General features: G+C 40.0%; 1 protein-coding gene across 5 annotated transcripts in view; it reads right to left on the bottom strand.

Moving 5' to 3' along the window:
* Nucleotides 1–1,832: 1,832 nt before the first annotated feature.
* Nucleotides 1,833–20,683, bottom strand: part of LOC131684598 (GTPase-activating protein) — a 128,686-nt gene continuing 109,835 nt past the window's right edge. For all 5 annotated transcript variants that reach the window (XM_058967607.1, XM_058967611.1, XM_058967610.1 and 2 more), the window contains 2 exons: nucleotides 3,516–3,667; nucleotides 1,833–3,269 (listed from right to left, as the gene is read on the bottom strand). In XM_058967607.1, the coding sequence (XP_058823590.1) occupies nucleotides 2,786–3,269; nucleotides 3,516–3,667 (636 nt within the window). In that variant the 3' untranslated portion in view covers nucleotides 1,833–2,785. The remainder of the gene's footprint in view (nucleotides 3,270–3,515; nucleotides 3,668–20,683) is intronic.

Below are 20,683 nucleotides of genomic sequence, written 5' to 3'. Positions count from 1 at the left end.
TTTACCGTTGGAATTGCTTTGAGCATTATTCCAGGCTCGGTGTTTGGCGTTAAAATCACCGATTATGAAGAATTTCGACCGATTTCTTGTAAGTTTTTGTAAGTCTGCTTTCAAGAAATTTATTTGATCGTCAGTGCACTGAAAAGGCAAATAGGCTGCAGCAATAAAAATGATAACAAGCTCAGTTTCAACTTCGATAACCAAACTCTCGATCACCTTGGTGTCAACAGACGGCGTAACGAAATGTTTGATCCTGCGATCAACCGCTATTGCGATTCCTCCGCCGAATCCAACAATTCGATCAAATCGATGAATAACAAAATTAGAGCTACTCTTTAATTTAATTTTTGGTTTTAAAAAAGTTTCGGTCACAACGGCTATATGCACATTATGTATCCTCAAGAAGTTGAAAAATTCGTCTTCGCACGTTTTTAATGAGCGAGTATTCCAATTTAATAAATTTAAATGCTTATTTAAAGTCATTGTTAAACTTTAATTTCATTACAATTTTTTTTAGCAAATTCCTACCCCGCTTGAAAAGCTTCAAACAAGGAGGTAGAATTTAACATAGCAATCATCATAGGTAACATAGAGTCCTGCAAGTATTTTAATTTATCTTCCGTTACGCTAGATCCATTGGACTAAAGGAAGCGTTGGATGCAAACGAGTTTGTAGGCGTGGTAACGGTAGCCGTTATTTTGGCCTTGTTACCTGCCACTGAAGCATAAGATGACATACCATTATAGGATGTTGTGACGGAGGTAGAAGAAGTTGTTAATCTATTTTGAATCGGATTGATACGTTTGGACGTATTTTCTTGAAGTGTACCTGAAGAAGTAGGTACATGTTTTATTTGTTGTTTTTGTTGTCTAGAACGAGAATTTATAATTTTTTCTCGAACATGACAACCCCAGAAATTCGATTTATAATTTTCGCTACAATTAGCGCATTTGAAACTGTGGTTTTTTTCACCGGACAAGTATCTTTCGTGTGCGATTTATCACAAGATTTATTCCCCTTTAAAAAAGCTACGTAGCTTGAAATGACCCCCAAGACCCCCCCCCCCCCCGTCGTCACACATCATCACAAAATGCAAAACTCCCCCCTCCCCCATATAATGCTACGTCATTTATGGATGATCCCTAGCAGAATGTTGGTGTCAGAGTCAGTTGGTCTCATTTCAGAAAGATTATAGAAGGGTGCATATAAAAATGCATTTGTGGGAGTAGCAGTACCTTTTTTGGGCACAATGGCTGCGTATGATGTCACTCTCTGCTAAGCAATGATGTACCGGTCTAGTAAACGACAACGGCCTTCATATGACAGCATGTTGTGTAGTCCATAGCAAGAAACATTAGTCTAGAGAATCTGGATCTACAAGCTCGCATCAAATCTCTTCAAGTAATTCTCCTTCGACTATCATATCGGAGTATGAACTGTGACCACCACAACACTATTATAAGGGTTGAGCTTGTTTTCAACAGTGTCGCTAGTACGTTTAATTTCTACTAGTTACTCCCGGTGTTCCCACCCAGTAGATGCCATGACAAAATGCTTAGCATAGGGCTATCCCAGTATACAGTATTAGTACATAAATATCACGGTGATCTGGCGAAAATTAGTAGACTCTATTTAAAGAATCGGTCCTGGGATAACATACAGAGCCCTATTATTCTCACAGTCACATCACCTAGTGACTAGAAGAAAAATTCCTTCTAGTCACTAGGTGACGTGACTGTGGGCAGAGGGCCCACAATGTCCATTTTTGATCCTAGAATACAGTGAGGTTCTTGTGATATTTCTGCTACGAGTACAAAACACCACTCTCCAAATATTTTGTTCGCATCAGTTTTTCTGTTACCTCATTTATATAAATCATTGCTGTGGCTTAACAAATAGTTTTAAAATATATTCCGGTGTGGACTTTTCAATCTTTCATTCTTCTCTGCTCATATAGCGTGCGGATTGGGTTTTTTTTATCAGGAGGGTTACATCAACCATATACACACTGTTTTAGTTCCCAGTTTTAGAATAGTTATTTATATTACGTTTTTTTGTAGTTTTGTTTCGCATCTTTTTTTTTATTTTCGTTAGTCCAGTTTTTACTGTAGCTCGCCTCTCGACTCAAATATTGAATCTTGAAGGGCGAATTTAATCAATGTACCTACAGTAGTTGTCCAAATCAAAGCATAACTTCTCAGCGTCTGCCCCCCAGTCAGGATTAGCTACTCCCGATATCGACAGAAGCAACCGGTCTTCCTAGGTGCAGTGTCTCAGATGAGGAATACTTTAATTGCGTTGAATTCCATTATTAGTACATAAATATCTTGGCGATTTGCTCAGGTGTTTGTTCTTCTCGTGATTCTTTTCTACATCTAGTACACTTTTATGACGAATGTTTGAATGAGATTACGCTTGGGATGTTTCCTTTTCGCTAACTAAACTTTCTAATTCGGACGAAAACAAAAATCATGTGCATGATGGGTGATACTAAAAGCTTCGAAAGGCAATGTTTGTTCACAAAGGTCTGTACATTTTTTACTTGCTTAATCGTCTTACTAACAAAAAAACAAAAGAAGTGTGCGTAACGCGTTAAATATTTTTTGTTTCCTTTTCTGTACAAAAAAGAACCTGGTTATGTTAAAGCTTGCGAAACCAAAGGAGTAAACATAGAGAAGTTCCGTTTGCTCTTCGAAAAATGGTAAATACACGAAAAATGTTTTTTTAAACAGAAATAAATTAATTAACCCTAGGATACAAAACACATACAATTATAAAAAAAAACTTAACACTGAGAGAAACGCTCGTTGTCGGACGACCGCAGTTGGTGGTTGCGGTGAAATGGATTTGGTGAACGTTCGAAGTGCTGCGGCAGGTAGGAAGCGGCAGCAGCCGCTACCGTAACAGCCAGATTCCCGCCCGCCACCATCAGCCGGGACGTGTGCAGGTAGTTGTCATCGCCGATCGGTGCCTGCCGGCTGCCGTACCGCATTTCCCGCGCCAGCGTCGTCTTGTACTTTCGGTGGATCCGCTCGAGCGAGTTGGCAATCTCGTTCAACTGTTTGATGGTCCGCCGGGAGGCCGCCGGATCTTCACAGGCCGCTGTCAGCGCCGGGTCCAGCTCCTCCAGACTGCCGAAGTTAACGATGATGAGTGAGTGCAACCGCTGGAGGTCCCGGGCCGGGTCCAGTACAGTTGCCTGCTCCATCTGGAATGGTTTCGGGGAGACGGCCTGGCAGCCCGATGCGTACTGGTCCGATTCGTTGCAGCTGGAAGGGGGAAAACGAAAATGATTCTTATTATTAAGGAAATTAATTCTTATTATGAATACATTGTCGAATTTAAAAAAAAATAATATCGACAATAACTACGTGAATTGTACAGTTTCAAGCAATTGTCTAGATTATAAAACTTTACAAAACATAATTAAATGTGTAGCACTTCATCCCCTAACTACTTCGGACTTATACAATCAAATCAAACTCAAACGAACTATGTTTTCTTTTTCTACTCACCAGGTCCACATGCCGTTGATGTAGGCACAGGGATGGAAGTGCTCCAATCGTGCCTTGTTGCTCTGGCAGATTTTGCTCAGCAAATCGACCCATTCCTTCTCCTCGACGCAGTTGGCTGTCTGCACGTACAGTGGACGATCCTTCCGCACAATCTAAAAGAAATGATTCATCAATTAATTAATTAATTTAATTAATCACCGTCGCTTTGGTGATGTCTATTCAAGGGGAAAACAAATGGACAGGAAGTCTGTTCCAAAAAGGTGTTGGCACAGATCAGTGAGTTGAAACACCCGCGAGTGGCGGCGTAGCTTATCTGTGTTAGAAGATTGATCGCGCTACGCCCGTGGTTGCGTGCCGCATACATAAAGTCACGTCTCCGATTTTTACAAAAGAATGACCTCTCAACAGCGCGGTAGAAATGCTGTGCTACTGTTGTTTCATTGCGAACGGAAACAATTTTCCGCATGCGCTCGCAATTGTTCCATTGTTCGCCAGTGAGTTTTCTTACGCACGGTGGCAACATTCAACAATAGCAATAATCATAAGAAAGAACATAATGATATGCTGTACAGCAGCCATTGACAGTAAGGCACCACGGCATCTGACCTTAATTATACACGGCTGATATGACCGTGGTGCGCTATGGATGGTACGAAGGAAGGGGAGTGCGTATCATTTGAAGTTCGCTTCACGATTGCACAAAGCTTATTTAAACGGTGAATTAGTATTTTACAAAATTTGCATGGATTAGACAGAGCTAATGTTTGCTGCCTTGGACGAACTGAGGAACTGTAGACAAAAGGTTGTTATTTTTGGCATACGGCGGTGATCAGTTTCCTAGAAGAGGAGGTATCTGCAACGGTTGAAGGTCAGTTTGTCCGCTTGCGTAGATCTATGAATTTTCTTGGATTCGAAACAAACATTTTCTAGAAAGAGTTGGAGCTCTGAGTGTAAGAAGTACTTAATCTAAATGTAGTAGAAATATAAAATTCCTTTCGAGCTTTTTCACATTTGAAGCCTTATTTGGAACAGTTAGGCACTTTTGCCATATCCAATTGAGCTACCGCTATTGACTCCGAAGAAACAGCAAGAGAAAACAGAGACAAGAGAACCCAAATTAATGTTCAAAAAGATTTCGAAACCGTTAAATTTTGTGATTTAGTGTCTTCGAAGAAGTTTTATAACAAAATACAACACATATACAAATAAAAAAAACGTGATTTATCTTTTTTAGAAGTAGTTGTGTACGATTAACTCTTCTTAATCAAATTAGGTAACGCCTTGGTATCATCAGCAAATTTATTGAGAGTATCTTTTGCAACAATTCAGTTGAAGACATGAAAGGTTTATATATGCGATTTTTACGAAATTTTCCTCACAATAGTTTAGGATGAGTCCCTAAACTATTCGGAAAAATGTATATTTAAATTATACGAAATCGTACGACGCTATGCGCACATTTGTGGATCATTTAAATATAATAATATATAAAGCTATTAGTATAGACTTAATTAAACGCTTTAGCTATAATTTTGAAACCCTTTACACAATACAGGCATTATACAATAATACAATAGACCAATTTTAAAATATTGCAGCGTAGTATGGAGTCAATAAACATTATCCTGCATGAAGAACGCATCTAATCAGTTTGAAGATAATATATGCACTTGCTCAATTGAATGGCATTTCCTCATCCATCATTTGAAGCACGCTGCATGCTCTATAACATAGAACCACTTAAAGAACGCAACAAACTTGTATTTCCCAACGCGTACAATCTGCATCATTAGTTTCGCAAATTAAATTTTATGTACCGAATTCAAACGGGCAGTCGTTTGAATAATGCGGTATTATAATCAAAATTGGGAATAAATATAACTACGTCCAGAAATAAATTGAAGCAAATGAAGTCTCGACGAGGAAGCTGGTATACTTTGTTCGAATCATTTGAAAGAAAGAAGGTCTGATATGAATTTGACACACCTTTCTCAAAATAAACCATCAGGTGGGTTCGAGTACATAAAACTCTTGACTGGAAGGGATTCTTGCCTTCCCGTGGAGTACGCGTGAGTGTTTCTGCTTACGGGTCAGCTGTACCGTGTAACGCTAGCTAGTTTAGCTCCAGAAACAGTTACAGATATATGATTAGCCCATTCGGTGCTACGGTAAGTCTACCCTCTGCCACTGGGGTAACCAAAAACTATTGGTGGCTGCGTATCACACCACATTAACGTTCGGTTCAAGGACGTAGCCAACTTCTTCTCCCCGAAACGAAATAAAACAACAAATGTTTTGGAAACCGAAGAAAAATGGGAACTACTCGAAGTTTAGAGTCTCTAAAAACCGGTGGAGGAATCATTTAAAAAAAATTAAAACGTTACTTCAATTTTCACAGTCCCAAGGAAGTTTCCTTTAGAGGATTTTATTTTTCAAGACTTATTGATTACTTTTAACGTATTAAGGATCTTTTTTTCAAAGCATGCATTTTTGTTTTGACATCAGATATCGACCTTTCAAGCATTTTGAAGTTATTTGTCATCAAAATAAAACGTTTGGTTGTTTTAATGGTTAAAAGATCAAAATCGAAAGCAGATATTTTTCTCTATTGCATCAAACAGAAAACTATTTCTGCCACCATTGTGATCAAATTAAAAACTCTTCGAGATGTTGAAATGTTTTTTTTTTTTTTATTCATTTCGTTTATTTGATAGGCACAAATGCGTTAGCTTGGCGGTGCCAAATGCTTTTGTTTTTACATTTTGGATATCTTAAAACTAGGAGGTTACAATGTTGAAATATTTTTTTTACAAAGGAAAAGAAAGTTTACAGCTATCTTAAGACTAGAAATAAGATTCAATATACAAAAGAGGGCCAAAAGATTTTTTTATGAAAAAATTTAAAACAAGGGATTCACTTTGATATACAAGAGGGGGAGTAATAGTATTTTACGAAATATTTTACGGTTATCTTAAAACTAACAATATAGTTTAGTACACAAAAGGGGGAACAAATATTTATGAGAAATTTCACAGAAATCTTAAAACTAGGGATTCAATTCTATTTACAAGATGGAGGACAAGAGTTTCAATAAAGATTAAAAATTATAGCTATCTTAAAACTAGAAATACAGAATACTAATTTGAATTTTTTAACTAAAACTTATGCTTGGTCAAGATATTCAAAGGGTGGCTTATTTCCGCATCAGTGTAGCAGCAGTTGTATCAAGGACAGGGGAGAGACAGGGAAAGAAGAGCAAAACTTGCAACTCGCGCTCGAACGGCGGGGGGGGGGGGGGGGGGAGGGGGATCAGCGTATCAAATTTGCGCCTCAGTATAGTAAGTCGTCGAGTACCGGATTGGCGGATGGTATTCTTCGGACCCGCGGGGAATCTTTCAAAAGTCATCGGACCTCGAGTCGCTCTCGCTTCAGTTTCCTTCTATGCAGGCGTAGTGGTAAGGGCGATGGCAGTTACATAGTGGCACTCTGGAGCTGATCGGTTCCACAAGGCAGGAGGAAACTCTAAAAACGAGAAATAAAAGAGAGGGGCTAAATTGGGATATTTATCGTTTTTATGAAGGTATAAATAAGGGACATATAGGGGAAATCACGAGTTGCCAGCATATCTCGGACTGGTACATTGGGTGGTCTACCTCGGGCCCGAAGGGATTCCTTTAACTGAGACCTGGCGTCACAATACCCGGCGCACACCCAGACAACGTGTTCGATGTCGTGATAGCCCTCGTCACAAGCGCACAGACTACTCTCCGCAAGCCCAATACGCCGCAAATGCGCATCCATGGTGTAGTGATTGGACATAAGTCGGGACATTACACGAATAAAATCCCGACCCACATCCATCCCCCCGAACCAAGGCTTCGTTGATACCTTTGGGATAATCGAATGTAGCCATCGTCCAAGTTCCCCATTGCTCCACGAGGTTTGCCAACTGTTGAGCGTCCTCTGACGACAAATACTAAAAAATTCGTTGAAGCAGATTGGTCTTTCGTATATGTCACCATTTAATGCGCCCGCCTTTGCTAATGAGTCGGCCTTTTCATTGCCCGGGATAGAACAATGAGAGGGGACCCAAACAAAGGTAATCTGATAAGATTTTTCAGATAACGTACACAAGGACTCCTGTATCTTCCCCAGAAAATACGGGAATTGCTTTTTAGGCTTCACCGCACGAAGAGCCTCGATAGAGCTGAGGCTGTCCGAAACGATGAAGTAGTGATCTGTGGGCAGAGTGTCGATGATCCCAAGGGTGTACTGAATTGCAGCTAACTCTGCGACGTAAACTGAAGCGGGATCATTGAGCTTGAATGAAGCGGTGATAGTATTGTTGAAGATACCGAAGCCAGTGGACCCATCGAGATTTGATCCGTCAGTGTAAAACATTTTGTCGCAGTCGACTTCTCGGAATTTATTATAAAATATATTGGGGATCACCTGCGGGAATATATGCTCCGGGATTCCACGAATCTCTTCCTTCATGGATGTGTCGACGAATACAGTAGAATCAGAAGTATCTAGGAAACGGACACGGTTGGGATTGTACGAAGAAGGATTGATGCTCTGTGCCATGTAGTCGAAGTACAAGGACATAAAACGGGTTTGAGAATTAAGCTCGACGAGCCTCTCGAAGTTTTCAATTACCAACGGGTTCAGAATGTCGCATCGGATGAGCAATCGATATGAGAGTTCCCAAAATCGATTTTTTAGCGGAAGAACGCCCGCCAGCACTTCGAGACTCATCGTATGGGTCGAGTGCATGCAACCCAAGGCAATGCGCAAGCAACGATACTGGATTCTCTCCAGTTTGATGAAGTGTATGTTCGCAGCGGAGCGGAAACAGAAACACCCGTACTCCATCACCGACAATATCGTTGTTTGGTACAACCTGATCAGGTCTCCTGGGTGAGCACCCCACCATGTTCCAGTTATTGTTCGGAGAAAATTGATCCTTTGTTGGCATTTCTGTTTCAGATACCTAATGTGACATCCCCAGGTACCTTTAGAGTCGAACCAGACCCCGAGATATTTAAATGTGAAAAACTGGTTGATCGTTGCACCCATTAATAGAAGCTGGAGTTGCGCCGGCTCACGCTTCCTAGAAAAAACAACCAACTCAGTTTTCTCCGTGGAGAACTCAATACCCAGCTGAAGAGCCCAAGCAGACAAATTGTCCAAGGTATTTTGTAATGGTCCTTGCAAGTCGGCAGCTTTGGGCCCTGTAACAGACACCACCCCGTCATCTGCAAGTTGCCTTAGCGTGCATGAATTGGCAAGACAATCGTCAATGTCATTCACGTAAAAATTGTAGAGCAGGGGACTTAGACATGAGCCCTGGGGAAGACCCATGTAGCTAAATCGCGATGTTGTTAAATCGCCATGCGAAAAATGCATGTGCTTTTCAGACAACAGGTTTAGCAAAAAGTTATTTAAAATTGGTGAAAGACCATGCTGGTGCAGCTTCTCTGACATAATGTTGATAGAAACTGAGTCAAAAGCCCCCTTAATATCCAAGAAGACTGATGCCATCTGCTCTTTGTTAGCATAGGCCATTTGGATTTCTGTAGAAAGCAACGCAAGGCAATCGTTCGTCCCTTTGCCTTTGCGGAAGCCAAATTGTGTATCTGATAGTAAGCCATTTGCTTCAACCCAATTGTCGAGGCGATACAAGATCATTTTCTCGAACAACTTCCGAATACAGGACAGCATTGCAATCGGCCGATACGAGTTGTGGTCGGAGGCTGGTTTTCCTGGTTTTTGGATGACGATGACCTTCACTTGCCTCCATTCATAAGGGACAATGTTACCCTCAAGAAACTTGTTAAATAAATTCAACAGGCGTCTTTTTGCAGTGTCAGGCAGATTCTTCAGCAAGTTGAATTTGATTCTGTCTAACCCTGGGGCGTTATTGTTGCACGATAAGAGAGCAAGTGAGAACTCCACCATCGAAAACGGTGTTTCGTTCGCGGTATCGTGAGAAGACGCGGCGCGGTACGTTTTCTGTACCGGGACAGAGTCCGGACAGATCTTCTTGGCGAAAGCGAATATCCAACGGTTTGAATATTCCACGTTCTGGTTGGTACTATTATGATTACGCATACGTCGAGCCGTACCCCAAAGAGTGCTCATCGCTGTTTCTCTCGTTAACCCGTCGACGAACCGGCGCCAATAACTGCGTTTTTTGGCTTTCATTAGACTCTTCATTCGCCTTTCTAACGACGCGTACTGTTGATAGCTAGCGGGTAACCCGTCTTCCCGGAAGGCCTTATATGCAGTGGACTTTTCCGCGTACAGCTCTGAGCACTCTTTATCCCACCACAGGGTGGGAGACCGTCCATGGGTATTCGCGCTGGGTACTGGTTTAGTCTGAGCTTGATTCGCACTGTCGAGAATCAAGCCAGCCAAAAACCTGTACTCTTCCTCCGGAGGAAGTTCTTGAGTGGATTCGATTTTAACGGATATCGCGGTCGCGTAACTCTTCCAATCAATGTTCCGTGTGAGGTCATACGATACATTGATTGTTTCCGATGGTCTTGAACCGTTAGCAATTGAAATCACGATAGGCAAATGATCGCTACCGTGGGGATCAGGGATCACCTTCCACATGCAATCTAACTGTAGCGATGTCGAGCAAAGCGATAAATCCAACGCGCTTGCGCGTGCTGGTGGTGTAGGAATCCGCGTCATTTCTCCCGTGTTTAAGATGGTCATGTTGAAATTATCGCAAAGATCTTGGATTAATGTTGATCTATTATCATCATGAAGAGAGCCCCATACCGTACCGTGCGAGTTAAAGTCTCCCAGAACTAGCCGCGGTGCCGGTAAGGATTCCGTGATATTACAAAGCGTTCGGTGCCCTACCGAGGCTCTAGGAGGAATGTAGATGGAAGCAATGCAAAGGTCTTTACCTTTGATTAAAACTTGACAAGCGACAATTTCAATGCCTGGTGTCGAAGGGAGGTTAATTCGGTTGAAAGAATAGCACTTTTTGATCCCCAAAAGTACTCCTCCATAGGGGTTTTCTCGATCCAGACGAATTATATTAAAGTCGTGGAAGTTGAGATTTATATCGGAAGTTAACCAAGTTTCACATAATGCGAAAGCATCACATTTTAAACTATTTAGTAAAAATTTAAAGGAATCGAGTTTCGGGAGGATACTTCTGCTGTTCCACTGTAGAACAGTGATCGAATCGGTGACCTCGTTCGATGACTTAGCCATCGAAGGATACGATCGCTGCAAGGAGGGGCCATTTAGTAGTCAACTGCTTCAAAAATGTTTGCACTATAGGGAGAAAACGTATCAGAAGGCTTTTAAGAGGATCAGTAACATTGAAAGCTGTGAAAATTAAGTCCACTATGTCAGAAAATTTCCTTAGTCCGCTACTGGACTGAGTATCTGTTTGAAAAAAGGGAACACTTGGGGTTTTGGATGTCCCTGGAAGTGGTGGGTACTCCTTGTTAGAATTAATATTTCCAAGTCCTGGAGCAAATTGCTTCGGCTTTTGTGCATCACTTCCGTTGGATTTATTGGTTGTAGATGGCGCACTCTGAGTGGACGACACCTTGGCACCCTTACGAGGCAATGTAGGGGAGACTGGATTTCTCCTCTTCCTGGATTCCCCTGGGTTAACCAAAGATGTTCCCTCTCGTGGGTCGTCAGATTCTTGCTCAACGTTAGCCAAACCAGCATAGGGATTTTCGGACAGGACAGATGGCGAAGCATTCTTTAGCATTTCTGCATAAGAACGCCTTGAGCGTTCCTTAAGGGAGCGCTTAATTTTATCCCCGCGCTGCTTGTACGCAGGACATGATTTAAGAGCATGTGAAGGGCCCCCGCAGCAAATACACTTTTCAGTTTCTTTGTCGCAAGAGTCATCCTCATGTTCTCCTTCGCATTTGCCGCATCGTTTCTTATTTCCACAATATGTGGCTGTGTGGCCCAACTGCTTGCAATTGCTGCAGCTCATGACCCGCGGTACAAACAGGCGAACTGGTAGGCGAACCCTGTCAAGGAGGATGTAGTTGGGAAGAGAGGACCCGGCGAATGTCACCCGAAGCGAGCCTGATAGAGAGTAGGTAGTCTTACCTCCCTCGGTGTTTGCGGTATACAATTGTTTGCATTCTAAGATCTTAATCTGTTCAAGAGAGGGGTCCTTAAAGCAGCCAACCCCGTGCTCCAACAGTTCTTCGCATTTCAGGCCCGGTTCGGACACTACCCCATCGATTTCACAGGCCACACAAGGCACGTACGCTTTAAATTCCCGCGTAAAGCGCTCACAGCAAGCAATCGCGTTTGCCTGGCCGAGATCACTCACTAGAACACGTATCTTGTTTGCCCGAACACGTGTTATCTGAGTTACGGCCGGGTAATTAGCAGTGAGATCTCGAGAAAGTTTTAATATATTAACCGGTTTCTCTCCGGTCCGAAAATATACCACCCATGGCCCAGAGGAACCTTCTGGGTACTGCTTTATACGGGGAGCAATGCGAGTATTAGGGGGATCAGGGACTTCCATGATTACATCAGATGGTATTTCGCCCTCGGCCATTTAAGCACGAGGGCAGAGCGTTATATAAACGGGAATGTGTCTTATTATTTGATTTGAGTAAAGTAGGGAAAAGGAAAGAAAGCAAACGAGAAAAAAAAATAAAGCAAAACTTATCTGCAAACAACGTCGATTGTTCCGCACCAGCGAAAACAATGTACTGGATTTACTGTCGGCACCAGCAGAACGGCAGCTAACGAACGAACAAAGTACCACCCATTAAGTCACGGTATTGGCAGCTGATTTCACTAATTCTTAATCCGACCAATGCAATGCTGGTAACTTTTACCTTAAACTTCATTATCGCCTATTGCTTGTTTATTGGATGAAACTGGGAACAATTTGGTGGATTAAGCTGTTTTAGGATGAGCTGTACTCTATTGCCGCTGAACGATTGTCGCACATTTTTGCTATAACGACCACTGGCTATATCTGGCCAAAACGTAACTAGACTATCATAGGACTTAATTAAGGGTGAAATATGTTTGTTACGGCACTCTATTTATAACACTTCCAAATTCGTAGTCTCATCCGTCACAAAAACGTTGACTTTTCTTGTCACAGGAACAGATACCTTGCCAAACCATAATTCTTTTTGGTGAAAAAAACTTGATTCTGACAGGAAAGTTGCCGCGATCACGAGCATAGTAGAATTGGAGCTCCAGAATTTGCATAACTTCGGTTTTCGCATGTCATTCATTGTCGTTAAAAGCACATCCATTGAAATTCGACAGCATCTGGTGGTACAGCATACGTTCTCGGATTTTGACTGCCGTTTGTTGTTTGATGCTTTGATTGAGTTGTTTATTTTCTCGGTTATATTGACATTTTCGAAAACGAACTCGCCAACAGTACAGCGGTTAGTATTCAGTTTTTTCGCCAAATCATTATCAGAGATGTTGGGAAGTTGCCGGCAGTAACGAGAGTTGCATTCTACTTTCCAATCACTTGATCCTCAGTACTCTAAGAATAATTTCTTCTCATGCTCACTCGAGAATAGACGAAATAATGCCACTACTCTCAAGTATGAGAAACATAGCATCTCGAACCATCTGTTCGATATTTACAAGATCCAAGATTTACAACGCGAATAACTTTTAAAAAGGACATAATCACGCGAATAACTGTTTTTGTTGGAACAAAATTCCAAATATCTCGAAAACTATCGCATTTTGGAAGATTTTTGTTAAATACATTTTGATTTAAAACGTGACTTAGAATTATATTCTGTAATAAAGTTACAGTTTTGTATGTCAATTAGTATGAAATTTAAAATAATGTATAAAGTTATTGTTAAAAAAACTTTTTTACCGATAAGTTCTCCATCATACAATCACATTCAGAATGTTTCTTTTCTCTTGAGGTTTTTATTGACAAAATATAAAAAATTAGAAAAAGTGGTTTTCTTTTACAATTTAAATTTTTAACACAAATTTTTGTTTTTGTGAAAAATGACACAACATTTATTTCAGTGTACATTTTTTCGTACATAAATATTTATTCTCTGAAACTCGTTCTCAGAAAGTTTTGCTGTATAAAATACAGTAATCGAACAAAAAATTTGAAATTAATGCACGTAGAAATGTTTACGCCCTTTTGAAAAACTGCTCTTGTATCAAAATATTGCAATTGTCAGAGAAAATACTGGAGACTCATAAACCGAACACAACCTCAAAGTTTCGTTCGAATCGATGATGGTCATATTTTGTGGTCGGCCGATTTGACTAACGTTTTCAATTTCTTAAAACAAACTAGACCTATTATTCGTATGGGTAAGATCATCTAGCACTTCTTCGGATTTACACAACTTCGTTTCGTACTACAGCAATCAGTGAAGGTTTCAAGCTATTGTTGGAGAAATCTACAAACCTCAGTTAAGCGAATGAGACGAAATATCTTGAGACGAAGGACAGGTGTGGAGGCTTCAGAACTAAATGCACGTCGCTGAAGTAAAGCAGAAACATAAACGGTCCCAAGTGACTTCTCTGGGGTACTGCTGATATAGAAAGAAGTGTGGGTGCCTGACAATCACTATTACTCGATCTGTAAGCTAGGATCGAAATAGTTGCAACAAACCACTGTTGATTCTATATCTCTCCATTTTAGTGATTGTTTACTTTGATGGTTCAAGGTTCACTTTGTCATAAACCGTGTGTAAATAATATCGGTTTGAGCGCAACGTTCCATACTCTCTGTTATGTAGGAGGTTAGGCATAGCAAGTTAATTTCTTTCGAACGCCCAAACCTGAAGCCATGTTGATCGTCACTACTAGTACTGCTTACAATGAGCCTGAAGAGATTCCATAGTCACCAGCTCGAACAACTTCGAGACAGCACTCAATGAAATAATTCCGCGGTAATTTCGGACATCGCCCATATTATGGGCTGGGAACATGTTCACGAACTTCTAGCAAAATGGAAAAATGCCAACAGATGCTCTAAAGATATGAAGAATCGGAATCACTAAAGCTTCGATATGCCTTTTCAAAAGTACTGAAGCAAAACCGTCGGGTGCCGGATTTAAGAACGATTTCCTCCTAATTCGTCGTTATGATTTTTCTAAAGCGATTTTTCGGCACTTCATAAGTATCCTGGTGGCCGGGGGCCTAGAGACTCTTAAAATCTTGAATCGCGCGCGAATTGCAGCACAATTTTTAATCGAATACCTATTACTTTTTCAATCTCCGTCCTCCTGTGACACTTGTGGAGTGCGCAATAGTAGTAATAAGAAGTGTCGGACTAACATTTCTTCTCTTTCCTGCTTCGATTTACGTACGGGTCTTGGCAGTGACGGTATTGATTAATAAAGAACTTTGGGTTTCCAGAATTGTACATTGAATGATGATTTGTTTCTTCCAGGCATTACCAGCTATTGAGTTTCTGTGCAATTCCAGCTAGTCCCGATAAATAACGGAGTTGGAACCCCGAGAGCCAGTACAAGTTCAAGCTATTGGATATAATAATCCGATTTATATTTGTGCTTTTATCAGAACTATTCTAACACTATCAAATTCCTAGTATGAGCTACCTCTAATGCACTTCGCCAATAAAAATATTTTAATAAAAACGTTGCCATGTAATGAAGGTTCAAGCTTCATCGTTCGTTCGCAGTTTGCGCATCTAGTGACCCACTGTTCAATGCCTTTCGCTACACTGAAAAAACTAGACACGTTAACATCATGTGGAAAACACTGGAATTGATTCAATTGTAAAACATATGAAAAGGATACGTTTGCCATTTGAATACCTAATAGAGTGTGGACAATGTGATTTTCAAATGAAATTTTTGCGAATCATGTGATTAATCACATAAACATCATAAGAAATACCATTGACTAAGATTTTCAAATGAATTACACGTGAATATCAATGAGTTTTACCTATAGATGTGACGGGTAGAAAAATCGGCGAAATCAATTGTTTTACATATGGATATGCACTATATGTTTTTCACATTAATGTGACGTGAAAAGTTCACACAATGCGACTCAATAGCATAGCAACCAAAATTCAATGGTAAAACATAACGTATTCATGTGAAAGTAGTATGAATATAATTTGATCTGCTTTTCAACATGAAAGTGCACTTGAAAATGATGTTAAATTTCCTTTGGTTGTATAGTGTGATTTTTTATCAGTGTATATTATTCATGGTTATCAGCGAGCGGATTTTTGACTACTTTGTGATCAACAGTTAGCAGCTGCCGCAGGAGTGAACGAATTTTCACATACACGCAGAAAAATTATGCATATTTAAATGGAAAATATGCGTTATTGCATCCAATCATTTATCGGTTATTACTTCAAACAACAACCTTTTTGGTCTAAAAACATTTTTAATTAGAACAACAATAAATTTTTGCTTTCAATAAAAACAGATTTAATTTCAAAGATTTTTTTATGATTTCAATAATAAATTTTATCGAATTTAATAAATAAATTTATTGTCTCCCGACTAATAATTTTAATTATTGAATTTAATCCATATTTTTATTGTACCTACAAATCTTTTTTCTGCTTGTACTGGGTGGCTCGTACTTTTGGCAACACTGGGCATAACGAAAATTTGGCATAATTATGTTTATCTGCAGGAATTCATTTGGCATATTTTTATTTTATTCTGTTGGAGCATGCAGGTTCAAATGCAGTCTGCTATTAGCACGGAGATAATACAACCAGGACACAGCTCACAATACTGTGTTCTCAGCATAACGGTGTTGTCCTGGAGTGAAAACTCCGTTACATCCAAACAGCTAACTACAAATTTCGGTAATACCATATATCGAAACATGGTGCCGCATAAAAAAAATTCAGCGTGCATCGAAACATCATTTCTGGTATATGTTTTGAAAACCGGTAACTTTTTTCTGGCTACGTGCATGACGGTAGACAAAATAAAATGACGCGCGGACAGAATGAAGTTTTGGAAATCAGAAGTTTGGTGTGACTTAAAAACCGTAACCGTAACCGAAAAAATCGTTAAGAAGTTCCGTATCAGATTCATCCAATTTTCTGAAGACTGCGTCATCAGGAAAAAGAGGATTAAATTCTTTTAAATTGCTCCCAAACAAAGAGTGATGGAAATCTTTCGATCATATTCAGACTACGCGTCCATTAACCATCCAAAATCGAAAAAGAAAGCTTGACAGTCGACCTATAGCTTTGCAATTTTTAATTTGTTTAAAACTAATACATTTATTCACATTCATTGACAAATTGGGCACGACAAATCGACGTGCCTTATTGACACATGTCTTATATCTGATCTCACAACTAGCGATATGCTGTCGCAATTGATAACGTAGATAAAGATTTATTGTGCCCCGTGGATAAAAATTCATTGTGCCCTTTAATGAATTATCAGCTTTTGAAGATTACAATAGAACTATATCATATCGGCAGTAACGCAAATGTCCATCCCACATATTGGGGCGACTCAGATATCAATTTGAGAGGCACTGGATTGATGGAATGCTTAAGCAACACAAATCTAAAGATACTAAATGTAGGAGATTTCCTACATTTGCAACGAGCTGGTGTGAGATGTAACCTTCTGTTCCGAAAGTATTACGCATAAACGAGTTCGTATCGAATAAGCTTGAACCGTCGTTATCTGATCATAAATACTTAATACTCTTCGTCAGTAACTAACACCAACTTAATATAGATAAGTTAGCAGAATCCGAAGCACTAAAAATCATACTTTATTCCTTTTTTATTTCGACTATATTAGTCACATTTTCTTTTTTACATTTTAACGACATTCAATTAGCTAGAGATTACTGGATAGGGAATGTTATGAAAATTAGAGCCATAGAACTCAAGTGAGAGCAAGGATGTGAAGTAAACAGATCGGGAAACTAGAAGTGGCAGGGTCATTAGAACAGGCTTAATATCGTACGGGCTTAACCTTTGTCTTCTGCTAATGAGGGTCGAGGCAGTATAACTACGAATCACCCGAGTTCACTAACATGTGTCCTGGTAATGATAGATGTGTCCATCTTTACCGTGACAACCGCATAATTTTCATAACTTTCCCTACCCAATAATCTCTAGCTAATTTAATGTCGTTAAAATGTATCATATATTATGTTAGGTCTTGTGTCCTTATGCAACAAAAATTTGGTCTTATCCAAAAGAATTCCCGATTGGGAATTTTGCATAGTACCAGTCGTTTGTTCTTATACCAAAAGACGGATTAGGTTCACATTCTTCGTCGGAAAACTGAACCTCTGTGCATACTATCGAGACACCACTCGGTACCTGCCAGTTGTTTAGCGTTCACGCAAGACGTGTGACTTTTTGGATTTTAGTGTCCAACTAGTGCAAATTTGGTGTTGGTTTGGACTCATCTAACTAGCATTAAGTTGGTGTTAGTTACTGACGAGGATAATCTGAAAGTCATTCTTTATGTTGGGTTTTGTGTTTTAATGCATACAAATTTGGTCTTATTCAAAAAGTTCCCGTTTGGGATTTTGCATGGAGAACGTGATAATCAAGTCCATATATTCTGATTCCTGATTCACAGTTCTTATAAGATTATTAAAGAAGTCCGGCAAGAATTCACGCTGTTCTTCACTTTACACTAATGATTTGAAGTTATAATATGTAGTCCATTCTAGTGAAAACTGCTTCCACTGGAAAGGGCTTCTGGGAAATTTTTTTGACTATTGTCGTATTGCGTTTGATATATTTCGATCATCACTTCGAGTTGATTATAGTAAACTATTTCGCGTATTGATGAATGCTAAGAAAATACTACAAAAAGATTCATGCATCAAACTGTTTTTGATGTATTTTTGTGACAAATGAAAATTCTAAAAAAATCTTAATCGTGAATTAGATACAGTTTGCAACAATTGTGTATCCCGGCTATGTCGGTGGGCTGGAGCCGTCAGTAATCAAAAAAATCAATTAAAAAACCCAAAAGATTATCCGAAATAGTACATAGTAGAATTGCTGTTGCCATCAATGCGGAACCAAATATAAACAAGTCTTTCCCTCAAAATAATAATCCAAACTACGCCAATTTTGTGGAATACGACAGCAAGCTTCGATTGACTAGGATTTCAATTTTAACCACTTTTCTCATTTCTGACCCACTGTGTCCCCGACGGATGAATGACCAGGTAGGCACCATATACATACATACATATACCTACACAGAGTACTACCATTCGCAGGCGGCTGCGCTGTTGTAATTTTATGAATGAAAGAAAGAACACTTGATTGATGGAGCGAAGCTCGAAGGGACCAAGCTCCGTCTCTTTTCAATCTTCGACGCGTTAGCTATGTAGGAGCTGTTATACTGTCGAGCAAAAAAAAACAAAGCTAGTTTTCCCACGGCATGTGCCTGTGTGTATGCTATTATCAGTGGTATGGGAAGGCAGGGAGAGATAGAGGGCGTGCAAGACGATTGTGCAATATGTCATTCTAATTGCAATGAATATTATGCTTCGTTGAAATTATTAGCCTGGGTAATGTTTTTCCTGATTGCGGTTATCGGAGGTAAGAGAAATGGTTGACCTCGATGTAGATGTAGGTTAGAGTGTTAAACTAACCTTCGAGTGAGCGATTTTTCAATTATTTTACAAAATGGTATCTGCTGTGGTATGAATAGTTATTTGAATATTTTTATGTTAATTTTCGATGAATAAGTCTATTAATAACCCTAACAGATTCTAGAGTGAAAAGTGGCTATCTGTTTGCTCAATCAGATTTACCATTTCGTTTAGAAAGGAAATAGCTGCGAAATGGCCGTTTTTCCTATAATGAAATAAATATCTGATTCGGTCACAATATTAAACTTTACTAGTTCAAGGAATTATCAAAATAAACCCTGTTGGGTAAAACAATAATTAAACGATTTTTGAAGTATAGACGCGTCACAAATTTCCAAGTCCACGTTGTTTGTGAATTTATCAATTGAGCGAATAAGTTCAAGGTATTTTTAAATATAACAATCGTAAACATTTTTTTTATTATTGAATTTTTTCTAGAGAAGCGCCTCGATTAACCTGGATCCTAATGTTAATTATTTTCAATAGCATAATAGTATAGTGATGACACTGAAAGTATGTAATATGGGAAGGTTGCCCAGTCTCAATTACAACCTCAAACACACGATTTTAACGTTCACCATTTTCAGAATCAACTCATCTTACCAATAAAGTAACGATTGTGTCATGAGTCAGTAGACCCGAAACGACCGCTGCAATAATTAGCTGGTGCTGCATGCAGCACGCTTGACCGATCTTCCCTGACGTGACTGACTGCGTTCAGAGAAGAAGCCAGCCAAAGTCGCGCTTCTCGGTACTTCGAAAAACCACAATATGCCCGGATCCGCCCTCCCCGGGGCCAATGAATCATTCTTTTGTCCGAAAAGGTGGGAAGTTTGATGCCAATCGTCAAAGCGGGAGACTCTCGAAGCAGATTATTCAGGTTCGTACAATTCCAATCACATCCTGTGTACGTACGTGCGCATGAACATGGTGGCGTTACATCCTTGCATGGCCTTCAATCGGTCACGCCTTCCGGCCGCATCGTATAGTAAAAACTAGTACAAGGTTTTTGACCGGAACGGTCCTGCGAGCAAAACCATACCTATATTCTGAAACTAGGTTAGATCACCGAATGTGGGTCAGCCATTGCGCAGAAACTGCTTTTTTGCGTGTACCCGGTAGCTCTCTGGAGACGCGTGCCAATTTGCATTCATTACTATTGCAATTATTACGAATGGATATCGAGTGCACTCCCTTCTGAGAACCCTACGCATTCATGGTAGAGTAACAGCACACGTGGGTGGACCGGAGAAATTGGTGGGAGTTTGTTGATGGAAACAATGGTAATTACTTACGCCCAACAACAATGCGACCTGGGCTGGGTGCATTGTTCGGGTGATGATTTTCCACAGCACATGTTCCCGCACAGTATTATTGGTGTGGTGTGTCTTTTCACACCCGCCACCCGGCCCAGATGAGGTACAGGTGAAAATTGAGACACAATCGCACTCTATGGCGTAGCAGTGAACGCAATTTTCATAGAGATATCGGGTAAAAATTGTTACTATGTGACTGCTGAAGAAATTACTTCACAATGGACAGCC

Source organism: Topomyia yanbarensis, chromosome 2 (assembly GCF_030247195.1).
Source record: "Topomyia yanbarensis strain Yona2022 chromosome 2, ASM3024719v1, whole genome shotgun sequence".
Lineage (NCBI taxonomy): Eukaryota > Metazoa > Arthropoda > Insecta > Diptera > Culicidae > Topomyia > Topomyia yanbarensis.
Note: the sequence above shows the minus strand (reverse complement) of the source record. Positions and strands in the feature narration are given on the sequence as shown.